Source organism: Bufo gargarizans, chromosome 8, assembly GCF_014858855.1.
Source record: "Bufo gargarizans isolate SCDJY-AF-19 chromosome 8, ASM1485885v1, whole genome shotgun sequence".
NCBI classification, from domain to species: domain Eukaryota; kingdom Metazoa; phylum Chordata; class Amphibia; order Anura; family Bufonidae; genus Bufo; species Bufo gargarizans.
In genome coordinates this window covers 69060567-69083780 of record NC_058087.1, presented here as the reverse complement: position 1 = coordinate 69083780, position 23214 = coordinate 69060567, and the positions used below count along the sequence as shown (strand labels likewise).

Below are 23214 nucleotides of genomic sequence, written 5' to 3'. Positions count from 1 at the left end.
TACATGTACGTTAATCGTGTATTCTTGAAGAGTGCAGACATCATGTATATAGAAGATACTTCTATGTACCAGACTTGAAATAACTGGGTCAAAACTTTAAGGCTACTTTCACGCTAGCGTTTTTCTTTTCCGGCATAGAGTTCCGTCCTAGGGGCTCTATACCGGAAAAGAACTGATCAGTTTTATCCCCATGCATTCTGAATGGAGAGTAATACGTTCAGGATGCATCAGGATGTCTTCAGTTCAGTCATTTTGACTGATCAGGCAAAAGATAAAACCGTAGCATGCTACGGTTTTATCTCCGGCGAAAAAGACTGAAGACTTGCCTGAATGCCGGATCTGGCATTTTTCCCCATAGGAATCTATTAGTGCCGGATCTGGCATTCAAAATACCGAAATGCCGGATGCCAGTAAAAATGTGAAAAAAGATATAAGACGGATCTGTCTGTCCGCATGACAAGCGGAGAGACGGATCTGTTCTTGCAATGCATTTGTGAGACGCATCCGCATCCGGATGCGTCTCACAAATGCTTTCAGTCACATCCAGATTGTCGGATCCGGCGGGCAGTTCCGACTACAGAACTGCCTGCCGGATTACATTGCCGCAAGTGTGAATATAGCCTAAGTAACAGAAAGGGGGTAAATTTTACAAATTTGTTGGAATTAGTACTATGATCAATTTACTAATGTAATATTATAATGGCATCTACTGTATATTGCTGTTTTCCACTGAGCAGTGCTAGTCCCTTCTGTTGTACAGTCCTGTGCATACATAGTAATCCATTGCCGACATGATCACTGATGGAAGGGCCCGTGACCAGATATGTTTATCAGTGCCTCAGTAGGGCAACATTATACAGGCTCTGCACATACACTAGTTGTCCATGCCATATGCATGCCATGCCGTAAAGCTGCCCATACACATTGAATAACTGTTGGCCAAATCATCGTTTGGCAGACACCTATCTCTCCTGACTCCCTCCCGGCTTCCCTATGCACATTTACCTTTGGCTCGGCTGAACATGTATGTGTATTCTATGGGGGAAATGGAGACAGGAGGACAAAAAAGTGGCTTATCTTCCAAGAGAACAAAAGGATGGGGTGAAAATATTAATTTCATCCGATTTTTTGTCTCCTCCGACAGGGTTGGGAGCTCCCAACACACATTAATGTGTCGGCTGAACCCACCATTTTCAGTGGGTTCAGCCAACAAAAGACTAATGTGTATGGCCAGCTTAACTCGGGATAGCTATATTTACATGGGCTGTATGACACAGGGGTTGGCGCTGAACAGCAGAGGACAATGAAAAGTCCTAATAACACTAAATTAGTAAGTACAACTGTTTGCATACATTAGAATAAAGTGCCTAACCCCTGTAAGTGGAAGGTTGCATGAAGGTATCTCATTTCTACATGATAGAAACTCTAAGACAGCAACCAGAATGGACAACTATGGAGTTCAGGTACTATGCTAGGTAATGAATATCTGAGATGGAAAAATATGAAGACGTAAGTTGGGTTTGGGTTATTATTTATTAATTCATTCATTTATTTTTAGTGTTGTTCCATGGACATACTGGAATATATATTTTGATATACTGGAATATTTTCCCGCATCTAGTACATCTCAGAGAAGTACAGCATAGTTTTTTTTCCTACTGTATCATGAAGCAGTCTAATATTAGACATCTGATATAGTTTTTCTGACCAAAAATTCATGTTTTCATTATAAAATAATGTAGACAAGTAAAAGACTGCATTCCTGTGAAATACACATTCACAATCCATTGGTCAAAGGAAGGATGCCTACAGGCAAAGCAGTGCATATCTTCCAGAGGGGATATGGTAAGCATATGGATACTTACCAGTCTTCCTATAGAGAAGGATTTCTGTCTTAAACTCCCTTTTCTCGTCCAGAGCTTTCTGAATCTGCACCTTGAGTTGCTCGCTGGTTTCCTGGCCATAGAGAAACTTACAGGCACAACTCTTCTGCATTACTTCAGCCCGGGCAAATCCAGTCAAGTCACAGAATCCATCTGAGCAATAAACTATAGGGAACAAGTTCTGCACCTGAGCGTTTCCCAAGACAAAATTGCTGTCTGAAAAAAAAATAAAAAGAAAACATGAAAATCTGTTAGCAAGGGTTTTCAGAGGTCACTTCTATATTCAATTACAAACTTTTCAAAAATTGTTTAGATAGCAAACTTCTCTATCACTATCAGAATAGTAACCATTAGAACATATATTTATCAATTTTCAACCTACAAGCAATGCAAGACAATGACATCTGTGTATAAAACTTTTTATAATATTTCATCAGGAAGATGAATCACTGAACAATCCTCCAATTTTTTTAATGGGGGTTAGCCCATGACTAATGTAAAAAATGAAAATCAGACATCATATAGTACATGACAATCTCTTTCTAGCAAAGCTAGAACCAGCCCTGTACCTCACATGGATCCAGAGATCTCCCCATTCATTGCTCTGCTAGATTAATATCAAACTGGCAGCTCAAGGGGAGAGTACTTTCTGTTGCAGTCTGTGGTCACCCTACCACAGCTCAGGAGGCAGCTGAAGGATGTAAGTGGCCATGTGCGGCCTTCTCAGTGAGCAGGTCAAAGAAATAAAAAAGGTGGCGCTATACAGACACATTTTATTGAGTAACTTGCTGGATATGCAAAAAATTTTATTACATATAAATACAAAAGTATGCAGTTGCTGGTTTGAAAACTGCAGAACATTTTTTGTGGGACAACCCCTTTAAGATCTATACACAGTATTACAGATGCTATTAATGTTGTATTATTCGTGTTTTTGTGTAATTTAACACTACTGTTTTAGTTTTATCTGTTACTCTTAAACGGGTTGTGCAGTGTCAAGATATTGATGCTAATTTCCTGCACCGCCAACAATGAGCTGGTTGAGGATACTGAGGCAGTCATGTGAGCTCTGGATTTTGTAAAAAATTTACCTGCACATGGTCTTCCCTTGTAGTTGTAATTACACCTTCTTCTCAATCGAAAGGGAGAGGACGGTGTAATTACACTGCACCCAGGGGCAGACTGGGAACTTAAAGTGGCCCTGAAAAAAAATGGCGCCATGTTGTAGGTGGGTCCAAATTGACAGAAGGTGGGACAACAAAAGTAGATGTGGCTAGCAATACCATAGTGCAGAACATAATACCACTCCAGAAGAACCAAATACCACATTGCATCTCAAAGTACTTCCTCAGCAGAACCAAATACCTCAGTGCAGCACAAAATACTGCCGCTTGCACCACAGTATGAAACTGTATCATCGTCCTGAGGATAGCGACCTAATAATCACCACGTAACAAAAAAAAAACTTTTCGTCTGCTACTGGGCAAAAAACATTTGTCCTATACTAAACGAGTGTGCGGATTACAAATCCGAAGTCAGAATTGTTGTAGCACGTCATAAATTTTGCTATGCATAAGTATGCCTAAATAAATTAAGCACTAGGAAAGCATTGAATAATTTTGAACAGAACGAGTTTTACTCCAACAATTACCTGATCTACATCAAAGTTTGTGTAGTAAACAGTGTATGAAAATGTAATGGAATAACACAATTTTTAAAAGTCTAATTTTTCTGTTTAAAAGTCTTACTTGAGCAAGACCCAGTACTGTTAAGTGCTTCAGGCATCTGCTTTTGCGTTTGTGAACGGTCATATTTTCCCGTTGAAAAAAACAGCAGTAGTCCCCCATCTTGTTGGGATTCCAGTGGCCCTGATACCTGTTCTTTATTATAGAAATATCTTTATGGAACCACTCTCCGTGTTCGTCACTTACGTGTCCCAAATTGGGTGGGAAAAAGTCAAGATGGGAATGTAAGAAATGTACTTTCAATGACATTCGGCAGCCAAGTTGTTCATATGCTGTAAGCATGTTGTCTACTAATTCAGCATAGTTTGCAGCTCGTCTGTTCCCAAGGAAGTTCTGCACTACGAGCACAAATGCATCCCAAGCTGCAAGTTCCAGAGGGGTGAGTTTTGTTCTGAATGTGTCATCATATATTAGTTTGTAGATTTCGGGGCCAACAAAAATTCCGGCCTTTATTTTAGCATCGGTTCTCAGTGTGCTAAACTTCTCCTTCAAATACTGGAAACCATTTCCATCACGATCAAGTGCAATTACAACATTTTTCATTTAACCAAGTTTAATGTGAAGTTGTGGAAGATAAACTTGAAGTGGATCGACCTGTGATTTGTACATTGTACTGACCAACTGTGTGCTCGAATCTGAGAGGCCACTGTCATTTTGTAATGATTGTTGTCATCACGACTGTTCCATAGGCACAAGAAACACATATGCTTTCTGTACCCTAACTGTGCCTCGTTGTAGCAAATTCCATTCCTGAAGTCTAAAAGCTTGCAGTTCTGACTTTTCTTTAGATAATGACAGATCTCTTACCAGATCATCTAAATCTTATTGGCTCAGAAGTTGTTCTGGATCAGGAAATACATTGTGACAATCAACATCTTCTTCTTTATCAGGACCAGAACCGTCTGTTTCAATTGCCGTTCCTGCTGTGGGAGTGGCAGGCACTGGATTCTCTACATCGTGTGGTACTGGTTTAAGAGCAGACTCACAATCAGGATACACAATTTGTGACTTGTTTCTCTTTGAATATCCGGAGATTTTAGTCATGCAAAACTAACAGTCTGAATCGCGATTTTTCTGCTCACGCAAAAGCATAGGCACTGCAAAAGCCATTCCTTTCCTTTTACCATTCAACCACTGCTTTAGCCCAGAGTAACACACAGTGCAACAAACTTTTATCTTGATCTCCAATTTTACAGTCAAAGTAATACTTGTAATCAAGAAGCACCCGCTTTGTCAGATTCTTTCGCTGATCATAAGTAGTGTATTTGCCACATATTTAGCAGAAATTGTCTGGATCATTAACACATTTGCGTTTATCCATCTTAAGTTTAAAAACTGATAGCACTATAACAGATCACTTTATCAAAATCTGTCCAGCTTTCCTTATATACTTACTGCTGACATCAGCCTGAGTGCGTCCGAACAGGTCTGGACATGTCCATTGGAATATTTCCAATATAATGCATTAATATTATAACTGAATAGGCTTTGCATATACTTAAAATCTAGATGTGTCAGGCAAATTCCGAGTTCATATTTGGATTTAGTGTGCTCATTTTAGCATATATCACATGTTTTTCTCTCAGTAGCAAAATCATTGTTGCGCGGTGATTAATGCTGAGAGCATCGGATCTTTATGTATCTGGCTGGTGGCCAAGAGGAGAGATCGGGTGGCCCCTTGGGCATCGACCTACCCAAAAATTTCCCTGTAAGGTCTTGGTCAGTCTACCCATGACTGCACCATCACAACTAGTAAGACAGCATGCAGATAAACCTTGAAGAGGACTCACGTGAACGCCACAGTCTTATCGACTATGGGGGAGCTTTATCATCTCCTTGCACCACTTTTTTTGCATAATTTTTTTGTCACAATTGGTGTTTCTGTGCCGCCCTCTCCAATTTCTGAAAAGGGGTGTGGAAAGTAAGTTTACCACATTTCTATTCATTTGCACCAGTTTTCATGTACAAATTAAGATAGTTGTTGTAGATTTCATTCTGGCACACAGCAGCAGGATGCGCCTAATTTATAATGAGGCATGGGTCTTCCATAGACCACGATCAGCCCTGCACTGAAGCTGTACAGCGCAGTATTATGCTTTACAGACTCTCGGGGGGGGGGGGGGGGGGGGTTCTTTCCCCTGTATCTGGGACTAATATGTCAGCCCCAGTTACAGGAGAAATAGTAAAAAAAAATAAGTTAAATGTCCACCAGAGGTCTTGTATAACCTTATGAGGGACACAAAGTGTAAAAAAAAAAAAGTTTCACATGTAAAAAAAATGAATTCCTAATGAAGCCATTTAAAAAATGTTAAAAATACAAAAAATTAAAATAAAACAGACACTCAATCAGGTGCATGCTGTAAAAAATAAATGCACTTTACATCAAAATTGATTTTTTTTGTAACCCCACCTCTCAAAAAACATAATGTTAATCGATCAAAAAGTCGCATGTACCCCAAAATGATAGAAATAGACATAGACCATAGCCAGAAAAATAAAATACAAATATGGCTGTAAGAAAATTGCAACACAAAAACATGATAATTTTTTCAAAAAAATATCCTTATTGTGTAAAACATAAAAATAAAACAACATTTACATATTGGGTATTGTTGTGTCTGTAACGAACGGATCTATAAAAATATCACAGGATCTACCCCATCAAGTGAAGGGTATAAAAAAATTGAGATAAAAAGCGACCAGAAAGCCAAATGTACCCCAAAATTGTGCCAATAAAAATGACAGCTTGTCCCGTACAAAATAAGCCCTCGCGCAGCTCAGTCAACACAAAAATATAAAAGTTATCACTTTTAAAAACCATGACAGAAAATTTCATGTTAGAAAATCCAGATGCCGCTCCTTGGTGTATCCCAAAATAACAGTTTACAACCACAATTAGGGTGTTACTGTATTCAGGAGAAAGTGGGTAGCAAATTGTGGGGGATATTCTCCTGTTATATTTTGTGAAAAAGGAAGTTTGGGCCTAAAGCACTATTTTCTTGTAAAAAAAAAAAATTACATTTTTCATTTTTACGGCCAACTATTATAAATTCTAGGAAATGCCTGTTGGGTCAAGTGCTCACTACACCCCTTAAAAATTCCTTTGGTAGTGCAGTTTACAAAATATAGTAACTTTTTGGGGGTTTTTACTGTGGGGATACCTCAGGGTCTCTTCAAATGCAACATGGCGCCCTAAGACCATTCCAGCAAAATCTGCCCTCCAAAAACCATATGGTGCTCCTTTACTTCTGTGTCCTACCGTGTGCCCATACAGAGGTATACGACCACATATTGGGTATTTATGCAAACTGCAGAATCAGGGTAATAAATAGTAAGGTTTGTTTTGTTGTTAACCCTTGATATGTTACAGGAAAAAAAATATTAAAATGGAAAATCTGCAAAAAAAGGGAAATTTTAAAATTTCTTATGTATTTTGCTTTAATTCCTGTGGAATACTTAAAGGGTTAACAACATTTCTACAACCATTTTGAATAGTTTCAGGGGTGTAGTTTCTAAAATTGGGTCATTTATGGGTGGTTTCTGTTATGTAAACACCTCATAATTACTTCAGAACTGAACTGGTCCTTAAATAAGTTGATTTTGGAAATTTTCTTTAAAATTTCAAAAATTGCTTCTAAAATTCTAAACCTTCTAACATCCTAAAAAAATCTAAAAAAAATATAACATTACCAAAATGATGCCAACATAAAGTAGACATATGGTGAATGTTAATTAATGAGTATTTTATGAGGTATCACTAACTAAACTGTCTTAAAAGCAGAAAGTTTAGAAAACTGAATTTTTTCAAATTTTTGTTTACGTTTGAATTTTTTTATAAATAAAGGTAAAACATATTGACTCAAATTTACCATTATCATGATGTACAATGGAAATGCCCTGGATAAGTAAAAGCGGTCCAAAGTTATTACCACATAAGGTGACATGTCAGATTTTCAAAATTAGGCTTCGTCAGGAAGGGGGCAAATGACCCTGTCTGCAAGTGGTTAAACTCATGCACGCGACATATTTTTCATCTGCATGCTATCCACATTTTTGATGGATAGCGCAGTGACCCATTCATTTCTATGAGGCTATGCACATATTTTTTGTGGATCAATGTGACTGTTCTGCAAATGATGGAACATATCCTATTCTTTTCTATATTGTAGAAGACAATAGCAATTTTTATTGATGGGAGTGGGAAAAATGTGGAAAGCACATGGAATGTACAGTATTCGTATTTTAAAAATCTGTGGTTTTTAGACAGAAATGTGGACACAGTCACGTGCATGAAGCCTTACACTCAGGCCTCATCCACGTTTCCGTGTCAGAGGCACGTCAGTGAAAAAAGCGTACGCGTTTCATCCGTAAAGATGTCCGTAAAGGATCCGTGGTTGGTCTGTGTGTCCGTTTTTACCATCAGCATGTCATCCGTAATTCACTGACATTACTCCGCTGAAATTTTTTTTCCAAAGAATCTCCCATCAGTCTTCAGTGAAAAACGGACACACTGCAAATGCAATCCTTGAGGCGTGTCTGTGATTTTCACGGACCCATAGACTTCTATGGGCGTGCTTGGTCCGCATCACGGAACAAAGTAGTGCATGTCTCGGTAATTTTTTTACTGACCCAGTCAGTAAAAAATAGGCTACTTTCACACTAGAGTTTTGGCTTTCCATTTGTGAGATCCGTTCAGGGCTCTCAAAAGCGGTCCAAAATGGATCAGTTTTGCCCTAATGCATTCTGAATGGAAAAGGATCCACTCAGAATGCATCAGTTTGCCCCTGTTCAGTCACCATTCCGCTCTGGAGGTGGACACCAAAACGCTGCCTGCAGCGTTTTGCTGTCCGCCTGATGAAGCGGAGCCAAATGGATCCGTCCTTGCACACAATGTAAATCAATGGGGGCTGATCCGTTTTCTCTGACAAAATCTGGCACAATAGAAAACGGATCCATTCCCTATTGACTTTCAATGGTGTTCAAGATGGATCCGTCATGGCTATACATAATACAACCAGATCCGTTCATGTCGGATGCATGCGGTTGTATTATTGTAACAGAATCATTTTTGCAGATCAATGATGGATCCGCAATAACGCTAGTGTGAATGTAGCCATACTGAAATGTGAACAGACACATTTAAATCAACGGGTACATTTGCTGTCCGTGGAAAATGCAGACAGCACACGTCAGTGAAAAACGGAAATGTCAACGAAGCCTGTCTTTGAATTATTTGCTAAATCTGTTTTGAGAGACCAAGACAAACTGTCAGCTCAGGGAATGATCAGATTATAGCCGTCCATAGAAGTCTATAGAGAGGAATGAGCTACAGTAAGAGAGAGATACATGCACAGACAATGCAGCTAATAGTGTAATATCTCACCCTAAGTGCTTTATTCACATCACTACTGCTCAGTACATCTCTATAATGCACTATATGGTGTTTCTGAATAAATCTGAGTGAGAGAGGGTTTAGTACCAGAATCTCTTTTTTGCTCTGTGTGCTTTTCATAGCTAGTCTCCACCCATGAGCTCAGGGAGAACTAAGATTCTCAAATAATTATGTTGTACCTATTTAAATTATCATGATTTGACACTTTCCTCCATTTAATTGAAGTTACATTTGCTTGTCAACCATTTATGATGTATTTCGCAACTATTACTACACTGACTATTTTGAAAAAATGGAAAATGTTATAAAATTGTTGAAAAATAAAATCTAATTGTCTCTTTAGATGTATTCCAAAAATATTTAGCCTGTGCACAGTAGTCGTAAAATCATTATTATAAATTTAAAATGTTCCCACTTGAAATACAGTCCATCCTCTCTACCGATGTATAGTGTCATATGTAAATTGTAAATTATGCACGATTGGACCTGTACATGTAAAATTGATGTATTTAATTTATAAATACTGGAGCTTTAAATGTAAAATCATACAGTAGTTCTTTATTGTTTCATGTAAGTGTGCCTATTGACAAGAGATACTGTACCATACAGTGCATTGACGACAAAAGTTCATAACATATTTATTTTTTCTACTACTGGTTCACTCTGTAGTTCCAGGTACAAAAATTTCCAGTGTTTATTAACTCCGCTCATTTCCATCCCTTTGCAGGTTTTTTGTGTCTTGAAATTGTTCTTAAAGTGTTTACCAGGAACCTTCCAATCAGTGAACTGGGTGGCCATTGTCCCTTCACTATGAAATGTAAACATATTTGGGGTCATTTACCAATCTGGTGTAAAGTAGAACTGGCTTAGTTGCCCATAGCAACTAATCAGATTCCATTTTTGTAATTTTTTTACAGCTCCTTTGGAAGATCAAAGGTGGAATCTGATTGGTTGCTGTGGGAAACTAAGCCAGTTCTACTTTACACCAGTTTGATAAATCTCCCCCATTATCTATCAATGAATACAGGGAAAATAGAAGACCACAATTTTCTGGGTAATATTATCTATATTATATGTGCGCCTCCCAATTAGAGATAAGTAAGTCTTTTAAAAATATGGTTCGGCCGGTTCGCAGAATTTTTGGGAAAAATTTGCTTTGATCCGAAATTATTCACAGCAAATCGCGTTAAAAAACGTCTATTTCCTGGCTGCTGAGAGCCTTTATAGTGGTGTAGAACACTGTGCTTTGCAGTAACACGCATAGGGAGTCTGCTTTGGTAGTGAAATAATACTGTGAGTCCATATGACATGCAGATGACAGTTTTCGCTCTTAGAATCACTGCACACTTCACTTATTAGGGCAGTCACGGGGCCAAAACTGACCAAATAACTCAAGTATGAACTCAGTCTTACAGGTCGATATTAGCGCCAAAAATAAGCGCACTCCTTTTACACCGTCGCCAGCTGATTCCACATAGAAGTTATCAGAACCTGTTCTATTAAACACGTATACAAGTAGAGCCCCCCGGACAGAGTCACTGATTAGTTTGCCCTTCCTCTGCTCCGTCAGAACAATAACCCACAAAAAAGAGATCCTGTCTGTGGAGCATACGCCTTCACTCGGTCAGCATTTAGTCAATAATCCATCAGTATTGCTAATGACAAAAACAGGAGTGGATATAAAACAGAGATGACACGTGAATAGAATATTTGCATGTCTTCTGTGTTTTATACCCACTCCTGCTTTTGGCTACCAAATCATAAGCCAATTCTGATGGGACCATACAGGCCTTACAGCTGCTACACAGACAGGATCCGTTGTGTGTCTCATTTTTACTTCCTTCTGACAGATCAGAAGAAAGGTCAAATAAATGATGATGTCAGCCAGGCCGAAAAGCAAAATAGTGGACCAATCATGAAGTGGGGAGGGTGGGAACAGCATGAGAAGTCCACAGAGTTGACCTATGACATAATGGTGAGATGAAAGAAGCATAAGGAGACTACAGAATGGCCCAATGACAGGGTCTGGATTTGGCAGCAGTATGAGGAGGCCATCCAGTGGCACAATGACAGAGTCTGGAGGTGGCGGCAGTATGAGGAGGCCACCGAGTGGCCCAATGACAAGTCTGGAGGTGGCGGCATCAGGAGAAAGCCACAGAGTGGCACAATGACAGAGTCTGGAGGTGGAGGATGCAGCAGCAGCATCAGGAGAAGGGTACAGAGTGGCAAAATGACAGAGTCTGTAAATGGCAGCAGTATGATGAGGCCACCAAGTGGCACAATGACAGAGTCTGGAGGTGGTGGCAGCATCAGGAGGTTATCATTGTTTTCATGTACTTTTTGTATAATTGTTTCATAATATATATTTTCCTCACACTTTCAGATGCCACATGACCACACACAACGTCATTCGGTCCATACAGCAACAGGATCTTTTCAATCACCCATAATTTTTACCGAAAAAACAAACTTGAAAGAAAAAATTTCACCAAAACGTCATTCGGATCATACAGCAAAAGGAGTTTTGCAGTCATCCATCAACATTACCGAATAAAAACACTTTGAAAGAATGGCACAATGACAGAGTCTGAAGGTGGCAGATGCAGCAGCAGCATCATGAGAAGGCCACAGAGTGGCACAATGACAGAGTCTGTAGATGGCAGCAGTATGATGAGTACACCGAGTGGCACAATAACAGAGTCTGGAGGTGGCGGCAGCATCAGCAGGTTGTCATTGTTTTCATGTACTTTTTGTATAAATTTTGACTTTGAGACATCACACGTCGTCATTTGGTCGATAGAGCAAAATGAGTTTTTCAGTCACCCATCATTTTTACAAAAAAAAACACTTTGAAAGAGTGACACAATGACAGAGTCTGTAGATGGCAGCAGTATGATGAGCCCACCGAGTGGCAAGGTGACATAGATTGGAGGTGGCGGCAGCATCCAGAGACCACAGAGTGGCAAGGTGACATAATGTGGAGATGGCAGCAGCAGGATACGACAGAGTGGCAAGGCGACATAATGTGGAGATGGCAGCAGCAGGATACCACAGAGTGGCAAGGTGACATAGTGTGGAGATGGCAGCAGCATGAGGAGACCACAGAGTGGTAAGGTGACATAATGTGGAGACGACAGCAGCAGGATACCACAGAGTTGCAAGGTGACATAGTGTGGCGATAGTAGCAGCATGAGGAGACCACAGAGTGTCAAGATGACATAGTGTGGAGATGGCAGCAGCATGAGGAGACCACAGAGTGGCAAGGTGACATAGTTTGGAGGTGGCGGCAGCATCAGGAGGCCACAGAGTGGCAAGGTGACATAGTGTGGATGGCAGCGGCAGCAGCAGCAGGATACCACAGAGTGGCAAGGTGACATAGTGTGGAGATGGCAGCAGCATGAGGAGACCACAGAGTGGAAAAATGACATAATGAGGAGATGGCAGCAGCAGCAGGAGACTACAGAGTGGCAAGGTGACATAGTGTGGAGATGGCAGCAGCATGAGAAGACCACAGAGTGGCAAGGTGACAGTTTGGAGGTGGCGGCAGCAACATGAGGTCACAGAGTAGCAAGGTGACATAGTATGGCTATGGCAGCAGCAGCAGGATACCACAGAGTGGCAAGGTGACATAGTGTGGAGATGGCAGAAGCAGCAGCATCAGGAGAACACAGAGTGGCAAGGTGACATAGTTTGGGTATGGCAGCAGCATGAGGAGGCCACAGAGTGGCAAGGGGACATAGTTTGGAGATGGCAGGATCAGCTGCATCAGGAGACCACAAAGTGACCCCATAACAGAGTGGGGCGGCGGGTGGCAATACCAGTACCCACTGACGAAGGTGGGTGCAAGAAGGAGCACTTGGCATCAGATGTGTGGCATCAGGCGGGTTGCAGCATCAGGAAAGTAGCTGAGGCAGGTAGCCAGAAGAAACCGGTCTCTTTTGTCAAATTGTTGGTGTGGCACCATGGATGATCTAATCTGATGCATCAGGCATTGGCGTGTGGAAATCCTGACTGATCCACGTCTGATTCATCTTGATGCAGTGTTTCACTATGTGCTATATGAGGGCACTTTATACTGTTGCTAAATGTCATATCAACTGTATTGTGGTATGTTGTAATTCCCTTTAACAGGCTGGCAGTGTCATTTATCTTTATTCGCCCCTAGGTGGTGCTGGCACCACTTACATATAAATAGCTGGTCAAGTCAGTGTGTGTGTTGAGGATGAGAATGAAGAGAGGAGGAAGTTAATTCACAAAAGATTTTACCACATATAACTGTAGAGCTGAACACTGCATGAAATTAGTTTTTCCACCAAAATAAGTCAAAAAAGATTTTACCGCATATCAGTGCAGCGCTTAACGCTGAGTAAATATTTTTTTTCAACCAAAATAAGTCACAAAAGATTTTACCACATTTATTAAGCAATGTAGTGCTGCATTTGTGGGAGGGAAGGCTGATTACAAGGCTTAATTTACGCACCTGTGGGCCAGGCTGGCTGATTCAGCTGATTTCACCCACCCACCCACACCTTCTACAGTCACTTCTCATTAGGGTGTCCCCCTTTAGGCTGAGTTCACACGAGCGTGACAGATTAGGTCCGGATGCGTTCAGGGTGCGTTTAGTTAAACTCGCACCATTTTGCAAGCAAGTTCAGTCAGTTTTGTCTGCAATTGCGTTTAGTTGTTCAGTTTTTTCCGCGCGGGTGCAATGCGTTTTGATGCGTTTTTCACGCGCGTGATAAAAAACTGAAGGTTTACAAACAACATCTCCTAGCAACCATCAGTGAAAAACGCATTGCATCCGCACTTGCTTGCAGATGCAATGCGTTATTAACGCAGCCCCATTCACTTCTATGGAGCCAGGGCTGCGTGAAAAACGCAGAATATAGAACATGCTGCGATTTTAAAGCATTGCAGAAGTGATGCATGAAAAAAAACGCTCATGTACACAGCCCCATTGAACTGAATGGGTCAGGATTCAGTGCAGGTGCAATGCGTTCACCTACTGCATTGCACCCGCGCGGAAATCTCGCCCGTGTGAACGCAGCCTTAGGCTGCCCTACTGAAATAGGCCACTAAACGCTTTCAGCACATATAACCGCCGCCAACGTGAACTGAGAATGTAATTTTCTGTTGGTACTGAAATAGGCCATTAAACGCTTTCAACAAATATAACCGCCACTGACGTGAACTGAGAATGCATTTTTCTGTTCATACTGAAATAGGCCACTGAACGCTTTCAACACATATAACCGCCTCCGACGTGAACTGAGAATTTATTTTTCTTTTTGTACTGAAATACAAAATAACACATATAACCGCCGCACTGACTGACTGCCACTACTTCCGTGAACCCCTGCACCACTACTTCCCGGGCAGGTAGGCTGCTGCGAAGCAGGTGCTCTACCCTGGGCACGTTTGGCTCCCGATCTCCCACTGCTGCCATCCTGCTGACTCCCAGCCATGCTTTCAACACATATAACCTCCGACGTGAACTGATAATATATTTTTCTTTTTGTACTGAAATAGGCCAGTAAACGCTTTCAGCAGAAATAAATGCACCAGTGAAGTGCGTATATATTTTTCTTTCTGTACTGAAATAGGCCACTGAACTCTTTGGCCACAAATAAGTGCACCAGTGAAATGCGTATATATATTTTTTTACTGTAATACACCCCTATACGCTTTCACCAGATTTAACTGCAGAAATGCACTGAGAATATTTTTTTCTTAATTAACTGTAATACACCACTACACGCTTTCACCAGAAATAACTGCAACAGTGCAGTGCGTATATATTTTTCTTATTTTACTGAAATACGCCCCATACGCTTTCAACAGAATTAACTGCAGAAATGCACTGAGAATATATTTTTCTTATTTTACTGAAATACGCCCTTATATGTTTTCACCAGAAATAACTGCAACAGTGCAGTGCGCATTTTTATATATATATATATTTTTTTTTTTTACTGTAATACACCCCTATACACTTTTAACAGAAATAACTTCAACAGTGCAGTGTGTATATATTTTTCTTTTTTTAATGAAATACACCCCTATACGCTTTGTGACCTGAGAATATATATTTCTTGTTAGAATGAAATAAGCCACTATACGCTTTAACCAGAAAACAATTAAATAGTGAAGTGCGTATATATTTTTCTGGTAGTACTGAAATACACCCCTATACGCTTTCAACAGAAATAACTGTGTGTATATATTTTTCTTTTTTTACTGTAATATGCCCCTATATGCTTTAAACAGAAATAACTGCAACAGTGCAGTGCATATATATTTTATTTTTTTGCTGTAATACGCCCCTATACACTTTCACCAGAAATAACTGCAACAATGCAGTGTGCATATATTTTTCTTGTTGGACTGAAATACGCCCCTATACGCTTTCACCAGAAATAACTGCAACAGTGCAGTGCATATATATTTTTCTTTGTTACTAAACTACACCCCTATACGCTTTAAACAGAAATAACTGCAGAAGTGAAATGCACATATATTGTTCTTGTAGTACTGAATATCATATTAAGACATAAGCCTCTAAAGGCTTTTCAACATAAGACTTGCAGCCCAATAACAAATAGCTTGAATGACAGAGCTGTCTAATGACTATTTGGATCCCCAAATAATCGTTCCCTGCACTTGTAAATCACTTTCCTATCAATGTCCCTAGCACCTTCTGACGTCCGCTATGCACCTCATCAGTTTAGTTGTGTTTCTTTTACAAAAAAAGAGCAAGGATATTTACAAGGTATACCTCGACACGTGTTTCGCCACGTAGGTTTAAGCAGTGGGGGAATTGTGTCACCTTTCCACAGCAGCAACATGGGTAGGTAACTTGGTAGCTGGATCAGGGTGGGACGAGAGGCTTGCAGTTATATGCCATCTTTATTAGTAGTATTGCACCGTCCATTGACACCTTAAAGCAGGGATGTCAAACTCGTGGCCCTCCAGCTGTTGCAAAACTACAACTCCCATCATGCCTGGGCATACTACAGCTATCAGGGAATGATGGGAGTTGTAGTTTTGCAACATCTGGAGGGCCATGAGTTTGACATCCATGCCTTACAGCATCCTATGGTCAGATGCTGTGAACATGAGTCAGGTAGTTGTTCAATACTAGGGATCAGCACTTGCACCCGCAACCACACCTTTGTTCACGGCCTCTGTTTAATTGTTGTTCCCTGCTGTTTATGGTCACATCATCCCCCATTGTGATTCTCCAATTTGTATAGCCCTTTGTGGCCCAGTCTCCATGTCCTGTCCCTTTTGAGCATTACCTGTAATTACCTATATTGAATAAAATGTGATTTTTTTACCTTGTATAAATCCTTGTTCTTTTTTTGTACAAGTTGCAGTAGGTTGGGGAGTGAGGTTCTGTTTTTGGGTTATTGTAGGCTCTAGTTGTGTTTCTTATTTTTTTTATATTACAGATTAGAGGGCAAGCTCTCTATGAAGTGGGGTCCAGACCTGAACTGCATATTTGAAATAGAGCCACACTAGTTTTTTGTAATGATTTAATATTATGTCCATGCCCCTTTTAATACACAACAGTATTCTTCTGGCCTCAGGAGCAACTGATTGACATTGCATAATGTTATTCATTTCATGATCTACAAGTACACCCAAATCCTTCTCCACAAGTGACTCTCCTAGTGTTATTCCCCTAGGAGCACTCAGATGCATAACTGTATCCTTATTGAATCTCGTACCAAGAGAATGCTTAAAGAGAGTTTTCATGTTGGTCTGTACTTTCTGCACATCTTTCATAGTGCTACATATCACACTAAACCAAAAAACACCCCCAATATTCCAATAAATATTCCATATACCAATTAAGAATATATGTTACAACACTACAAAAACAATTAAAAATAAAACACACATTTGAGGTTGTGGTCATAAGGCAGGAAAAAGTCAAGTGACATAATCATTGCACTAATAGAATATAAAAAGGGTCCTACCAAATAAAGCATATAGGTGGTAAATGTTAAGTTCTCAATACGAACCAATAAGAGTGTACTAAAATATTGCCCTAGACCACCACCTCACCACTATATGAGCATTTCGTGGATAGCTTACTTAAGAGTGGAAAGGGACAGTTTAAACATGAACATTTTTTATGTCTTTGTGCATGGGACATATTTGGTGCAGATTATTTGATGTCGTGATCTGGATACTGGTAAAGGTCTGGTATCAATGATTAGGCACATGGGGGTGATTAGATGAACAAGCACTCATCTTTTCACTCCTTTTCTGTAAAGAAATGTGTGTCACAGTCAGAGAGAAAATATGCACTCTGATTGATTTCTAGGATTGATAACATGCACAGAAGTCCATGTTACCCTCTCTGTGGGGTCTCCTCTTCTCCCTGCAGACTGTCAGAAGGTCCCTCACTGGCACCTCTCTCCTCCTCCACTTGACTGAGATGATAGCTGACTGAAGGAGGCTGCTTTAAACTGGAATATCTCAAGCTATATCTGGGATACAGCTGTGATCTTGATTTTCTTTGAAAGATGATAATATAAGCGTTAAAACAAGACCATTGCCAAGTGGTAGAGATACAGCTTTAAGAGCTAGTATTACCATTACTTCAAAATAGTGTTGTCCTCCTCTGCATAAACCAGCAGTGTTTGGTCTGATCAGTGGGGGTGAATTAGACATACTACTGTGAAAGTCAGAGGGGAAACAAACAAGTATGTACATGGGACAGGCTGCAGATGGAAGTTGTTAGAAGTGCACAACAATATTCTACATTTTGTAAGGGCAAACACAATTTAAAACCATGCATGACTTTAAGCTGTGGCCTTCTTGGTAGGTGGAGTCTACTCCACCAGACAACCTGTGTTCACATTCTGTTTAGATGTAAATCCTATATACCAAAAAAGAAAGTTAAACACCTTTTGATCTCGATGAAAGTATTGTAACTTCAGAACATGACCCCAACTCTGACTTTCTGATCTACTACATCACACAGTATACTGCAATTAAAATGCATATATAAAAATGAAAGAAACTAAAGATAAAAGCAGTCAAAAAAAATTCCTTTCTGTGCATTCTATATATGCATAAAAATAGGTTACACTAAATTAACATTTTATAAATGTCTCAAAATCTTTATTTTTTAGCATTTGTAGTGCATGCAAATAATAAGACCCTTTTAATATCAGCAGCAAATTGAGTTCATGTAACAAAATGAAAGCTGTTTCATGTTGCTGTAGCTGTGGAAAGTCAGAAGCCCAAGATTTTAATGCAATTTGAAGTGCAGCATATTTTAAGAAACAATATTAGAATAAGGCTCTTAGAATGAATTGTATCTGAAAATTGCTTTGGCGGTGTATAATCCTTTTTGTTCATGGATAAAAGTGTATGAATGAATTATTGCACACCCTATTATTTGGTATTTGATTACCGTATTTTCAATGAAGAGCACAGCATATAGAAATGCTGTTGTAAATACGTTCTATGCACGCAGTACAAAGAGCTAAATCCTCTCCTTAAAACTGATCTTGTCTGTTCTTATCTTTTCTTAACCCCATGTAGCTAATTAAATTTCATTTTAAAATCCTGAAGCGCTTCACCTGTTATAAAGGTTTAAAGTGGTTTTCCAGGCTCCTGATAATGGTGACCTATCGTAAAGGATAAGTCATCAATATCCGATCAGTGAGGGTCCGACACTCCGCTCACCTATTTATCAGCTGTTCCCTGCAGCCTTTGGGGCCAGAACTAACACATTGACAGAAGCCATAAACACAGCTCCGTTCAAAGTTTGGCGGCTGGGCCAGGTTTCTGAAGTTCAGCTCCCATTCACTTGAATTGGATCTGAACTGCAGTAACTCGACACAGTTTCTAGGCTTTGACTGTATCCCCAATGATGGGATATCCATGACCTATCCTATAGGTCATCAATATCATTAACATGGAAATCCCTTTAAGGTTAAATAAAGATCTTTCATTCATAGACTCTTGAGTGTAAAACCAATGTGTTCAACAACCACTTCAGAACCAATGAGATTTTGATCATTCATGACACTTTTAGATGATGCGTTTGGCTTCGAAGTGGTTAACACGCTATTTCCTGTTTCTTCAGGTTACATGATTGTCCCTACTGAACAGAACATTACAGCTATAACGCTGTCTGGGGGGAGGAGAGGTTACGTCATGTCTCCCCAGATCACATCTGGATAGCCAGCCTTACACGTTTTCTCAGACAGGGATTGGCAGGAGCATTGCAAAGGGTACATACAACACTTTCTTGGATTAATGGCAATATTACACTGCCCAATGTTCCGGCAGTACAAGTACCAACGGATGATAAACACATCTACTTGATTACACAAGACAATACAAACTGAATGACGAAGGTACTATTGCTACCGAAGTTATTCCTCCCTCATTCTTTTCTATTATTATCACCAGCACATCCATAATTACACAGGGAGATGTGCTGCCAATAACTGGGCATCTTTCATCCTGATGAAATATGCCCATCAGCCGACAAACAAGTGTTCGCTCACTCATTGGTTCATCAGCTACTCTATTATATAGACCCATTATCATTCCGATGAATGCATTTTCCTAATAACTGGCCCAAAAATTGTGCAGGCTGATAGGGACCTATGATAAAAGCAGTCCAAAAAACATCATTTCTGTTTATATTTTCAGGCAGCTCTCTTAAGCAGCTGTATGGAAGGTGAACAAAACGTAGGGGGTAATTTATTAAAAAAAAGTGGGAGTGGCGTGGGCGGGGAAGGGCCTGCAGGACCATCTTATTTACTGTTTTCTACAGCTGTTTCAAGCGTAGAAAATTGTCAAACTGTAAGACAGCTAGGAAACTGTCCTGTATTTAGAAGCGGCGGTGGATCCGCCGAGGGTATGTAAAGGTTGGCGCCTCTGCATAACTTCGGCAGATCCCCCACCAGTGCAGGGCTTTATTAAGATGCAGGTCTTAATTAATGAGCCCCTTAATTTCTAAAAGTCAGCATATGTTTTAGAAATAAGCCACTGAAAAACTGGAGGAACTTCCCTAGCCCTACTAGAACTGTAATGTCTTTAAAAAAAAAAAAACTATTTAAGCCGACACATTTTTTTAACTGTCAAAAGATAAATAAGACAAACACCTTTATTCTACCTGCATAAAAAAAAAAAAGAAGAAAACATACCCTATGGTGTATATTGTGTACCTCGATGAATAGGTTTATTCACATTTAAGTGTGGTTATTTTTTCCGGAGTTAATATTTTTCCATCATTCTGCAGTCGTTGAAATTGCAATATTCTTGTAAATCATGGTGTGTAATTTTAGAGGAGGTTTATAAACTCTGTGTTTTATATCCAGTCTGCTAAATATATATATTTATGAGAAATGTTTTGAAAGTAAACTATCTTCTACAAGGCATTCCTTGAGTGTTATCCATTTTATTGATGTCCTTGCTGAGATGGGACACAGTGACCTGCTGTGGAACAGACATTTAGCATAGAATCTCTAATCTCTGAGCACTAATACGATGATATGGTTGGGAGCAATTTCCAGATGTCACCATGACCAAAGGACACTCCTACCATAATATGCGATCAAGCTGGAACTGTGGTGATTCTAGACTTCAATGTACACTTTGTGTGACTTTGCTAGCAAAAAAAAAAAATATTAACTGTGCAATTGAGTTACTTTTCTATTGTTATTATAGGGGAGCTTTGAGAAACATTATAGTCATTAAAGGGATTTTCTGGGAGTGGAATATTAATGACCTATTCTCAGGATAGGACATCAGTAGATGATCGGTGGGGTGTCTGACACCTGGCAACACCACCGATTAGCAATGTGAAGAGGCTAGGGTGCTCCGGTGAGAGCTGAAGCCTTCCTTCAGGTTACCAAGCACATTGCTGTACAGTGCTTGAATGGGACTGAGCTGCACATAGGCTATATGACTGATTAACCTTACGTTGCTGACCTTGGAAGATGCCACAGTGCTCCCCAGAGTGCCACAGACACTTGCAATGGCTGATTGTCAGGGAGCCCTGGAGTCAGACCCTCACCAATAAGATACTGATTATCTATCCTGAAGATAGATTATCAGTAGTGTTGGGCGCGAATATTCGAATAGCGAATATTAATTGCGCATATCGGCACTTAGATAATTTGCGAATATTTAGAATATAATGATATATTTGTAATTTTAAATATTCTAGATTTTTTTTTCATCAGTAACCTCCCTTCTTGCTTGTGGGCCAATGAAAAGGCTGCAATGTCTTTGTCTGAGCTTAGCAACATCCCTAGCAACCAATAGGAAAGCTGCCTACCCTTTACTATATAAGAACCTCCCCAGCAGCCCTTGTGTGCAGTATTTTGCAGATCTGAGATAGAGAGAGAGAGAGAGAGAGAGCAGTGTTATTGCCGTGCTCTCTGCTTTCCTGTCATTACATTAGATAGTTAGTTAGTTAGCTTATATATATATAATACAGATACTTAGTGGGAGATAGTCAGTGTAGGTTAGATAGTGATATCGTGTAGCTGTCCATACATACATACATGCTACATACAGTACAGACCAAAAGTGTGGACACACCTTCTCATTCAAAGTGTTTTCTTTATTTTCATGACTATGAAAATTGTAGATTCACACTGAAGGCATCAAAACTATGAATTAACACATGTGGAATTATATACATAACAAAAAAGTGTGAAACAACTGAAAATATGTAATATTCTAGGTTCTTCCAAGTAACCACCTTTTGCTTTGATTACTGCTTTGCACACTCTTGGCATTCTCTTGATGAGCTTTAAGAGGTAGTCACCTAAAAATGGTCTTCCAACAGTCTTGAAGGAGTTCCCAGAGGTGCTTAGCACTTGTTGGCCCTTTTGCCTTCACTCTGCGGTTCAGCTCACCCCAAACCATCTCGATTGGGTTCAGGTCCGGTGACTGTGGAGGCCAGGTCATCTGGCGCAGCACCCTATCACTCTCCTTCATGGTCAAATAGCCCTTACACAGCCTGGAGGTGTGTTTGGGGTCATTGTCCTGTTGAAAAACAAAAGATGGTCCAACTAAACGCAAACCGAATAGAATAGCATGCCGCTGCAAGATGCTGTGGTAGCCATGCTGGTTCAGTATGCCTTGAATTTTGAATAAATCCCCAACAGTGTCACCAGCAAAGCACCCCCACACCATCACACCTCCTCCTCCAAGCTTCACGGTGGGAACCAGGCATGTAGAGTCTATCCGTTCACCTTTTCTGCGTCTCACAAAGACACGGTGGTTGGAACCAAAGATCTCAAATTTGGACTCATCAGACCAAATCACAGATTTCCACTGGTCTAATGTCTATTTCTTGTGTTCTTTAGCCCAAACAAGTCTCCTCTGCTTGTTGCCTGTCCTTAGCAATGGTTTCCTAGCAGATATTCTACCATGAAGGCCTGATTCACACAGTCTCCTCTTAACAGTTGTTCTAGAGATGTGTCTGCTGCTAGAACTCTGTGTGGCATTGACCTGGTCTCTAATCTGAGCTGCTGTTAACCTGCGATTTCTGAGGCTGGTGACTCAGATGAACTTATCCTCCGCAGCAGAGGTGACTCTTGCTCTTCCTTTCCTGGGGCGGTCCGCATGTGAGCCAGTTTCTTTGTAGCGCTTAATGGTTTTTGTGACTGCACTTGGGGACACTTTCAAAGTTTTCCCAATTTTTTGGACTGACTGACCTTCATTTCTTAAAGTAATGATGGCCACTCGTTTTTCTTTACTTAGCTGTTTTTTTCTTGCCATAATACAAATTCTAACAGTCTATTCAGTAGGACTATCAGCTGTGTATCCACCTGACTTCTCCACAATGCAACTGATGGTCCCAACCCCATTTATAAGGCAAGAAATCCCACTTATTAAACCTGACAGGGCACACCTGTGAAGTGAAAACCATTTCAGGTGACTACCTCTTGAAGTTCAAGCACATCAAGAGAATGCCAAGAGTGTGCAAAGCAGTAATCAAAGCAAAAGGTGGCTACTTTGAAGAACCTAGAATATGACATATTTTCAGTTGTTTCACACTTTTTTGTTATGTATATAATTTCACATGTGTTAATTCATAGTTTTGATGCCTTCAGTGTGAATCTACAATTTTCATAGTCATGAAAATAAAGAAAACTCTTTGAATGAGAAGGCGTGTCCAAACTTTTGGTCTGTACTGTACATA

The 23214-nt window shown here is 40.1% G+C and overlaps 1 protein-coding gene across 1 annotated transcript in view; it reads right to left on the bottom strand.

Annotated features, from left to right (window-relative positions):
- Window positions 1-23214, bottom strand: part of LOC122945020 (potassium voltage-gated channel subfamily H member 8-like) — a 687640-nt gene that overhangs the window by 439537 nt on the left and 224889 nt on the right. The window contains exon 2 of the mRNA XM_044303816.1: window positions 1866-2099. Within this exon, the coding sequence (XP_044159751.1) occupies window positions 1866-2099 (234 nt within the window). The remainder of the gene's footprint in view (window positions 1-1865; window positions 2100-23214) is intronic.